Source organism: Pithys albifrons, chromosome 5 (assembly GCF_047495875.1).
Source record: "Pithys albifrons albifrons isolate INPA30051 chromosome 5, PitAlb_v1, whole genome shotgun sequence".
Classification (NCBI taxonomy): domain Eukaryota; kingdom Metazoa; phylum Chordata; class Aves; order Passeriformes; family Thamnophilidae; genus Pithys; species Pithys albifrons.
In genome coordinates this window covers 26,567,442-26,577,854 of record NC_092462.1, presented here as the reverse complement: position 1 = coordinate 26,577,854, position 10,413 = coordinate 26,567,442, and the positions used below count along the sequence as shown (strand labels likewise).

Below are 10,413 nucleotides of genomic sequence, written 5' to 3'. Positions count from 1 at the left end.
ATACAGCTGTTGCCATAAAGAAAGAAAACTTGCAGTGCCTAAAGTTACTTCAATACCTCCCCAGGACCGTGGGGCTGAGCTGAGTCCTGTTTAACTAGACCTCCTCTCACCTGCTTGATCTTTCTATCAGCAGGCAGCACTGGAAAGAGCATCCTGACTTACAGGTTTTGCTGCACAAAAACCCAGTTCTGCATTCTACAAGACATGAGAAACAGCTCCTACCAGCTTCAATTCAAACAGCACACAGAATGACAGGACACAAGAGAAGTGGAACTTTCATTTATTGGGCTGAAACTACAAGTAGGTTCACTTTGACTTCTGGCTCTGTGCTTGTGCCTTCAGTACTTTCACAACAATCTTCTGCTCCTCAATAAGAAAAGCTCGTTTGATCCTGGAAAAGGAAAACAACTTTAAGTTATTTACTTAAGTGAAAACACAAAAATAAGGCACGTTAATTTTCTGTCTCCAGCATCCATTGCACACGTGGTGTTAGTTCCACAATTACATAAAAAGGGAAACTGACGATGCTCTTGCCAGCAGCAAGAGACAGGGACAGCGGTGCTGTATGAATGTAACAGTTTGGGGAAGAAGGCCTATTGTGCCTGCAGATTTAGGGTGAGTGGCTGGCAGGCAAGCAAGGTAATACCCAAAGGCTGAACACTGGGAAAGTTACTGCCTTCACTGACTTCAAATGCAAAAAGCAGAACTCCTAACTTGCAAATTATTTCAGCTGCTTTTAAAGTCACCATTGGTGTGACCAGTCACAGTCAGCTCTCTTCTGCAGAACTACAGGAAACCCTACATTCAGCCAGTTATCAAAACCAGGAACAGTTCCTCTGTCAAGATTAAAGCTCCTTTGCACATTAACAGGGAAAAGCCTAGCAAGGTCAAGTCATGCCCAAATATGACTATTTCTGGAAGATATCGGGTCCAGCATGCAGATGGACAGACCTATGCAATAGTACTTACTTATAAATGGCCTATTTGATGGCTCTCAGTTAAAAGCACAAATATGCCATACACTTTTATCTTTGAACATTAAAATACCTTCCATATGCATTTGGCATACATGGCTACGTTTGCAGTACACAAAGCCTACCAAAGACACCTAAGCAGGTGCAGGAGAAAACCCAACCATTACAGGGAAGGAGGTGACTGTGGGTTTTTTTTTTTAGACAGAGTAAGAATAAGACATACTCATACATTTAAAACTACCTATCAATCTCGTAAAGTGTTTCGGAAAACACTCAGGAAAAAAATGGTTTTCAGGACGGATCTGCAGCTGTAACAACTCATCTTCAGTTCAATTTAACTTAGAACTCCCATATGCCAAAAAAAAAAAACTGCTGGCACTACATATGAAGAAAACTGGCAATGGACTGATGGACTGCTGACCCTGGAGATCTGTTCTGACTGCCATTCACAGACACAACATACTTCTCTGTCATACATTTTTCCTCAAACTTTTGCCACGGAAGTATAGGATGTACAGCTGTCACACAGTAAAACTGAACTCAGTGAGGCCCTGCAAAGGCTATCTTAAAGCTTGACCACATAAAGATGCTTAACACGCAACCATAGAATATATCTGAATCCTGAAATGCAAGGAAGCAAGAAATTCAACTAAACTTGCACTAGTAACTTTGCATTAGACAAAAGAATAGGACAACAGAAAAATCTATGGGGGCTCAATAAAAAAGATAAAAATCCAGCATGAGCAGATTTTAGCAGCAAAGCAACAGTGCAGCGTAAAACCACAGAGCATGAGGTCTCTACAAAGGAGCTCCACATACAATAAGAGGCTCAAATCCAAGGGATAGTAATTAGGCACTGCTGCTCACGTGCTCCAGGCTTACCCTGTCCATTTCACTACACCAGTGTCAGACCAAGAATCTTCGCACTTCTAGCCCACGTTATGAAAACAGAGACATGTAAAAACCTCACACAGAGTAACCTCAAGGTAAAGCTGCCTTTCTGCACACTTACCTGTCACGGACACACTTAGCACACATGGATCCACCATAGGCCCTGCTAACATGCTTCTTGGTTTTGGACAGCCTCATGAGAACTTTGGGGCGCACAGCACGAACCTACAGAAATCAAAATCAGAAGTGTATTTTAAGACAGTGATTTTGGATAACAGCCATATAAAAGACAACATCACTTTCATAGTTTAAAAAAAAGCAGCAATATCTGAAGTTGACTATTCAAGACACTAAGAACTGACTGAAGTCCCAGCTCATTGTATGTGCTGCCCTCAGCACTCCTAAGGTGGTCTTCTCATTCCACTACTGGGGTTCACCAAGGGGTTCTTATAAAAAAATGTTTATGAACAAAGACTCTTCCCAAGGGCAGGACTTGCTCAAAGATTAACATTACTCAAGCATTCCATAACAGTTAAAAGCAATGATGTTACATCGATCAAGAAAACATTTTCAAGAAAAATATCACATTAAAAACATTCATTACTGAAAGTTTTCTAAAACTTTGCTTACCCTTTTTTAATGCAAGTCTAATAGGTTCAATTTAGACTTTTAAATCTGCTACAGAATCACCTTGTCCAGTTTTAAAAACTTTAGACAGTTACATGTTATAAAACAAGGGGATTCAAATGTAACCGTAATGCAAGTCTCAGGCATTAAAAAAGCAGTTACTGTTTCAGCTCCCAAAGCTTATTTCACTAGTTAAACTTTACAACACTGGGATAAAAATATTTCAAAGAAGTTATTCCAACAAGAACTTGTCAATAAACAGGCATATCGTACTACTTGAAAAGGCTCTTTGTACTGCAAAAACATTGCTATGGAGAAACACCCTTAGGCCAGCCAGGCTCATACTTACACCACGAAGTCTTCCTGGGCATATCCCACATGCTGACTTGGGTGCCTTCCCCACTTTCTTGGTGTAAAGGTAAACAATCCTGTTCCCGGGTGTTCGGGACCTGAGCATGGCAGAAAAACACTCAGTTAATGTCACAACCAGAACTTAAGTGCCCTCTTCCTGAAATGTAAGTTTTCTCAGAAGCTGGTCTTACTTACAGTCTGGTCTTGTTGGAAGCTGTGTTGTAGGACAACCTACGGCGGTAGGTCAGGCGCTGAACCATTTTTTACACCTAAAGCAGTCAAACACAAGGCAGCACTTGTTTTTTGTTTAAGGACTTGATGTACACATGGAAGTTCACCTCTCACAGCACCACCTGCACTGAACCGCTGCACAAGGTGTAAACCAGCAGCTGCCCATTCTGTATTAGCAAAATTAGGGTATTTCCTCATCAATGACAATCAACACAACCGAAAAACCACAACACACGTGACAGCAGGTCCCATGCGACCTGCAGGGAAGATCCTGGTCATACCCGTATGACGTCATGCTCCCTTCGGAAACTGCTTAAAATTTTAGCAGCTACCTATTTTATAATCAACATTAGCTTCGGATTTTATAATCTTATTGTTTCAATAAGATCTTGTCAACAAAGAGGCACGTAGTGTTACTTGAAAAGGCTCTTTATACTGAAAAAAACACGGCTGCAGAGAAACACCCTTATGCCAATCGGGGTCATACGGCACGCAGATAATTTTATAACAAGCTAAGTATTTTACAACCAACATAAGCTGCACTGCCAAGGCTGTAAATTGAGCAGCACCAAGCTGTACGCTTTCCTATCTCATCCAAAAGTAAACTGTGCTAGTCACGGCCCAGGCACAGCCCGGAGCCGCTGGCCCGGGCCCGGGAGCCCCGGGCCCTGCTCGAGATCCCCGCCAGAGGCCCGCCCTCTTCGGCAGGCACTTCTGCCCCACCGCCAGCCCAATCGCGGGCAGCAGCGGCGCCCCCGGTCCCTCTGCACAGCCCCCCGGGGCCGCTGGCCGCCCTTGCCGCCCGCCGTGCCGCGGATGGGGGCGGATGGGCGCGAACAGCCCCCGCCGCCCGCCGCCATACCTGGCGCCGCCGGACCCGGAAGAGGAAGTGGAAATGCGCGGGTCAACATTGAAATAGCGGCGCGCTAGAACCAGGACACTGCGGCGCATGCGCACTGTGAGCTAGCTCCTGGCCGTAGCGGCGTGTGGGCGCCGCCATGTTGACGGAAGAGGGGGAGCAGGGGCGGTGCCATGTTGTACGGCAGAGGAGGGGCAAGGCGGTGCCATGTTGTACGGCAGAGGAGCGGCAGGGAGGTGCCATGTTGTACGGCAGAGGAGGGATGGGCGCCACTTGGGAACAGGGTCAGGAGGGGCGGGGGCGATGGGGCCACAGGGACGATGGCAGCGCCGGGGGCCATAGGGGCGATGGCAGCAGTGGTGGCCATAGGGGCGAGCGCACCGGTGGCGGCGGGAGCTGGTGCGACGGGTGACGGGAAAGGACGAAGAAATCCCGTCTGCTGCAGACGCTCCGCTTTTCCCAGAGTCCCACTGCACAGGCTTCCCCACCGACCCCGCTCCCCGACCAAGTTTATTTATTGTGTGTTTTACCGAAATGCTATTCTGAAACATCAGCTTCTCGCCTGAGCAAGGTTTTGTGCTTCACTGCAGCAGATCCGTACCTGTGGGCCCAGCAGCATTTCTCTTGCTGTTCTAAGGTCTGAGTTATAAGGCATTCACACTGGCTTTCCCGTGCCAAACCCGCAGGTAACACACCTGGAAGGTGTGTGGCTGCACAGAACTTCCACAGGGAGAGCCTGGATTCCCTGAAGGCTGTGCCCCTTCTGACAGAGTGCCCTGGATGCCTCGCCTGAAGCACCACAGGCTGTCCTTGCCCTGCTCCATTCCCCTGGAGATGCCTTACTCTAGGCTGATCTGAAACTGGGCCCTGCAAAGAGTGACACAAACCCCACATTTGCCTGACAGCTCCTCGCTGTGCCAGCAGCTGCACTGAGAATCTTGGATGGAAAATCTTCATCCCAGTTTACCAAGATATGCACCCACTGTCTCACGTGCTCCAGGGCAGGTGCTCAAGCAGAAGCAAGAAGGTATAAAACTTTGTCTGCTGGTCAGATCAAAGTTCTCCGACTCAAAATCTCATCCAAGCCACATGTACCTAGAAGAAGCATAGGGGAAACAGGACACAGCTAGTTGATCTTTCCCTTAATACACCTTCCCCATGTTCAGGATTGTATAAGTTACCTGATCTGAGTCATGTCTTCTAACTTTTGAGATCAGCTCAGTTGGTTAGAGCATGGTGCTAATAACACCAAGGTTACGAGTTTGATCCCTGTAGGAGCCATTCATTTAAGATTTGGACTCTGATCCTTGTGGGTCCCTTCCAACTCAGAATATTCTGTGGAATCTATTTAGTAGCCTCTGGTTAATAGACTTAGAGAAGAAAAGAAATAGCAAGAGCTAAGGGAATACAGGATGACTTGTCAGCCAGAAACAGCATTCCAGTCGTGCTAGATCTGCCATTATTAAAATATAGATGCAAAAGGAGTACCCCAAGCAGCCCCTTGCATTTGCATTAAGGACCATGTTCCTGAAAAGGAAAGGAGGAACAGTCCCTGGACTACACTTCTGTCAGATGTTTGTTCAGCTCAGATCGCAGACAGGCAGGTCCCTGACAAGCTGAGGAGCATGCTGACAAGCAGAGCTGGCCTCTGCACTCCGATATCAGCATTTGCTATCCATTTGTGACCTCCCCAATGGATCTTGGTCCCATGCCACCACCGGGCACAGACACATCCAAGACCAGGAGATTTTAAAGCGCATTTCCATCGCTTCTGCTCCCTAGACTTTACTGCTGGTGGTGGTGGTGGTCCCACTGCGGCACAAAGTCCGTGCCCTCCTCCTCACGCCGCACATGAATGTGTTGTGGCCGCTGCTGCAGTTGCTGCTGACCGGCACAGTCAAGATCTTCGTAGGGCATCAATGGGAAATCACCATCTGCAAGAAGGACTGGGTTGGGCCCACCATCTGTGAGCCCTGAAATGCTCTGTTGCTCCACTGACCAGAGCAGTGTTCTGCAAGGATAACCAGGGACCCACACATTAAATATGTAGGGTGCTGCTGCTGCTGCCATCAGTAGTGGCTTCAGCTTTGCTTTTGGAGAGTAGCTCAGAAAGCTTTGATGTGTCCTCCTGGCCTTATTTATGGGTTTGTAACTCACAGTTCATTGTACTGCAGCCTCCTTGTTTTCAATCTATAATTATTATTTTGGTTAATTATCGACTCTTTTTAAGTGCAAATTATGGACACCAAGATTTTTTTCTTTTTCATGAAAGAAGAGAAAATATGTATGAACTAGATTTTAGGGTATATTTAAAATAGGAGCATATTTCAGACGACAAGTAAATTTCAGAGCAATTAGAGTATTTAATATGAACTTTCTAGGCCCAGAACCCTGAGGGAAATAGGAAAGCCAATTAAATTAGATTAAATAATCATGCCTAAATATGAAAGTGAAACAGAATCCAATTGTTAAAGAACAACACTATTAAATTATGATAGAATAGTTTAGATGCTGTCAGTGCAACAGGTAACTATTTTATTATTGAACTAACTTTTTTTAAACTTGCCCTATTTGGGCTTTAAACTCAACTAATGTAAATTCTAGAAGCTGTCAATTAAATTCCAGCAGTTCACTTCTGCTGCTGCACTGACCCAGCTCTTCAAGCATTTTCAGTTCATTTTGTAAGAGGAGCAAGGCTATCAGGTAAATGGCTCACCAGAGCATCTAGAGATGTTAGCTTAATGACAACAGGTTTAATGCTATCTAATGTGAGGATAAGATTTGAGGCAGAAGCACACTAAGCCCATTTTGTACAGATTGGTCCTAGTCAAGTGATGCTCTCATGTTCTTTGCTACTTCTACCTCTTCACAGGACCAAACTATCTCTTTTAGGAGCAGTTATTTTCCACATCCTATATGTTTCATTAACTCTTTCTGCATTTCCTTCTTTCCCTGGATACAACAAAGGGGAGGGGTTAGCAAATGTTCAGCCCAACAGTGTGGAAAAGGAACAGTGGCATCCTATAAAATCCATTTTTCCCCTTCTAGGATGTTGGTGGAAGCATAGAGCCCGAGGATGTGGGCCTTTTTGGTTAGAAAACCTGGAAGTTTGTTTCCAGAGTGTACTTGCTTTTTGGCAGTGCAAAACTGGAAACTTCTTTTCCACCAAATATGATTAGAAAGATAGTAATCTCTGATGGCAGTTTGGTAATGTATCACATTTTGCACCAGCCAGAAAATTGTCACTGTATTTTCTTTTTGCACCAGAAGAATGCTCTGTTCACTGTTTAGACCATTTCTTGTTATGTTGACCATCCTTGCTTTCTCTTCCACATGGTTCTCTCCTTATCTCTTTTCTCTGAAAAGCCCAATATATGTGCATGACCATTTGCTTGGTTTCTTGGAAAGTTCCAACAGAGTAAGAGTTCCCAAATGCATAAGGCTCAATAAGCCTGGCTGGATCCCCTTTACTTTCCTCAGCCTTTTCTGTACCACTTCCAGATTACTGGTACGTTCCAGGAATCTATTAGGCCTCAGGAGGACTCCACTGCTCCATCAGCTTTCTTTTCATGGATCCTTCTAGGGCTTTTCTCCATCATAAGCTTCTCATTTAAAAAGTGAGAGATTTTTTCACTCATATTCACTTGCTGTCATACCAGCCTAGACTGGCAAGTTCTAAAAGGCATGGGAAGCAAAGCAAGCCTGTGTGCAAGCACATACTGGGTACTGCAGAGAGGAAAAAAGTGATAGCTGAAGGATATGCTGCTCCTTAAGCCACAGCCACAATACCATTTCTGTGAACAGTGTATGGATATGTGTTCTAGCAATGTCTCACTGAAATCAAAATCCAGCCTCAGGTGCTGCTTGGGTACAAGCAGCAGGACTAGGTCTGTAAACTTGGAAAGGAAACAAGAAACCTTGGGAAAGTACTAGCAACTGCTGGAAAGGAGAGAAAGAAGAGGTCCAGCGGTCCACTGTCTCTCCAGAACTCTTTTTTTTTTTTTTTAAATTCCATTCCTTCTCTTTGTTGACTATGTGGCACGTGTCATAATCTGATTATATTAATTTCTATCAACATAACCTTCCACAACACAGACCTGTGCAAATTATGTTAGGAGAAACTGTAGTTCATTTCCATTTCAGTGGAGCTTGTTAAACAAGCAAAATTATTTTGTAGCAAAGGGAAAAACAATTTAGTGGAATGCAGTCCTAGCATAGGAAGTACATAATATCGTATTTGGGTTGAAACTTTTACTGTCAAAAATGTCATAACCCCGTAAGAAAGAGAATTAAAATCCCGTTATTTTAATTTACATCTAGCCACGAGATAAGTAAAGTTATCATTGAAATTCTAATTAAATAGGATGATTGACTAAGGTAGGACATCAAAGAAGAGAAGTGAATATGATAAGTCAAAGTCTTATTAATTAGTCCGCGTGGAAGAAATTCCAGGGACGTCAAGCTGAGGCTGCTGCAAGGAGAAAAAAAGCAGACAAGAAAATGTGTGTTTCTTTGAAGTTAGGAACTGAGATAGTGATGGAGGTAATTGTGTCTGACTGGATCCAGTAATGAAGAGCCGTAAATCAGACCTAGGAATCGGAGGAAAGATTCTAGTAACGAATGTGGCTGCCCCCCTGCTGCGAAGAAACAGAATGCAGAGCTGACTAATTGACCCAGTCTATCTCCCAGTAGCTCTCTGTTATTATTTATTAATTTTTAATTTCTGAATTATTTACGTTCTGGGAAATTATTTTTGACAGCCTGTTAGGCGTGCCAAAGTTAATGGAGGATGAAAGGACTGGTACTAGAATTAGCAGGGATGTAGTCACAGGCTACTGAATTTAATGATTTTGGAAGGGAAAATTGATTTCACACAGCGTGTCACTTTATACTACTTTAGGGATACACCAACTATTTGATTAATTGAGGAATAACCAACTCAAAGTATATTTGAAGTGTAAATGAATCACAGTGCTCAGCTGTTTATTTTTCCCCTTTTCTGATGATAACACTGAGTTTGCTTAAAGTTGCTGATTAAAACCAATACAGGTAGGCCACATACTCACACCTGCTTATTTTCTTCTGCCTTTAAAAAAAAAATCACCATCTGGATGAGACATACAATCCTCTATCTCACTTGGGATAGAGTTCATCCTTCCTACACAACGCCTAATTAAACAGGCTTTGTGTGCACCCCCTCTCCCTCTGTGGAAAGTGTTTGAGAGATGGATCAGGGTACTGAGCCGGTGGGCAGCACATGCAGCTGAGATGTGAATCCTACATGGTGACAGCTCATGTTTGTTTTTCATCAGTCCCTGAGCCTGCCCTACAACAAATCTGTGTTGGTTCTCCTGCTGCAGCGGTGATAAGTCGGTCCACCCATCTACCATGCAGAGCAATGAAAGAATAAAAGAGCTCTGCACAGTTCTGTAAGTCTGTGAAAACTGTATTTTCTCCTCAGTGCCAATGAAGCTAAATCTTATCTGCTGCTCATGTCTAAGCCTTCAGACTATCCAGGGCATTGGAGGCAATACTTTCCCAGCAATGTGTGTAATGCTGCAGGCATCTCACATCTCCAGGAAGACTTGTCATAGAAACGTCTCTGGACCTGCTTGAGATCATCACCTCACTGCTCCTTTCCTCCAACAGCAGCCACACAAGCAAGGGGAATGGCTGCATCTCTTCTGCCTTATGGGGAGGATGTGCTGTGTGTCCAGGATCAAAGGGGCAAAGCACCTTCACTGACATAGCTTCCTGTGGCAGACTTGGGGAAATCATTTAATTAAGGGCAGTGTAATCAGCAGTGTGGGCACTTGTGGTGGTTACCATGATTTTGTGTGTCTTTAATGTATTGTCTTCAGGTGACTCAGTGTTACCTTCCAAACACCTTAGCAATCTAGTTACCTAACTGGTTTGAGTCCAACTTTCCCAGTTTTAAAATAAGCATAATTGATGTTACTATTTAATAAAATCTCAAGGACTCTGAAAAGATAATTAGTGAACAATTCTTCATCTGCAGAAGTTTTGGGAGAGTAGTAAACATCAAATACTAGGAGTAGTTGCTCCTTTCTACAGGAAATGATTCAAAACCATCTGCCATTAATTTACATGGATCCCATGAACAAGTGAGAAAGTGTAGGCTTATCTTTATTTTGAGTCCAATAAAGAATAAAACTCCTTTGAATTGACTGAGACCAAACTACTGAGTGAGAGGTCAAGTGTCAAAGGGATCTGACACTTCGGACATTTTGCTGTTGCTTAATTCTTTAAAATAGGAAGGGCTACCTACAATGGCAAATGTTGACCATGCTGGGGTGAGGGGAGAGATAAAAACGAAGACAGGTCAATCATGCATTTATGTATCTTTTTAAAAATTGTGTTCATGATTTAAATATACATTAACGATACAGCAAGGTTTTGCTGCTTGTGGTTTCTAAGGGTTTTATAATTCATATAAACATCTCCCTAGATTTTTTTTCA

General features: G+C 43.8%; 1 protein-coding gene across 1 annotated transcript; it reads right to left on the bottom strand.

The window, feature by feature from the left end:
• Nucleotides 1-264: 264 nt before the first annotated feature.
• On the bottom strand, nt 265-3,970 carry RPL34 (ribosomal protein L34). Its single transcript, XM_071555128.1, has 5 exons — nt 3,937-3,970; nt 3,039-3,112; nt 2,842-2,941; nt 1,987-2,090; nt 265-391 (listed from the first exon to the last, which is right to left on the bottom strand). The coding sequence occupies exons 2-5, from the start codon at nt 3,101-3,103 to the stop codon at nt 307-309; spliced, it is 354 nt and encodes a 117-aa protein (XP_071411229.1). The 5' UTR covers nt 3,104-3,112; nt 3,937-3,970; the 3' UTR covers nt 265-306.
• Between the last annotated feature and the right edge of the window lie 6,443 nt (nt 3,971-10,413).

Coding starts and splice junctions, on each gene's coding strand:
- RPL34 (XM_071555128.1), bottom strand. CDS start 3,103: ATGGTTCAGCGCCTGACCTACCGCCGTAGGTTGTCCTACAACACAGCT. Junction 2,942..3,038: donor GCTTCCAACAAGACCAGACT/GTAAGTAAGACC, acceptor TGCCATGCTCAG/GTCCCGAACACCCGGGAACA. Junction 392..1,986: donor GCTAAGTGTGTCCGTGACAG/GTAAGTGTGCAG, acceptor TTCCTTTTCCAG/GATCAAACGAGCTTTTCTTA.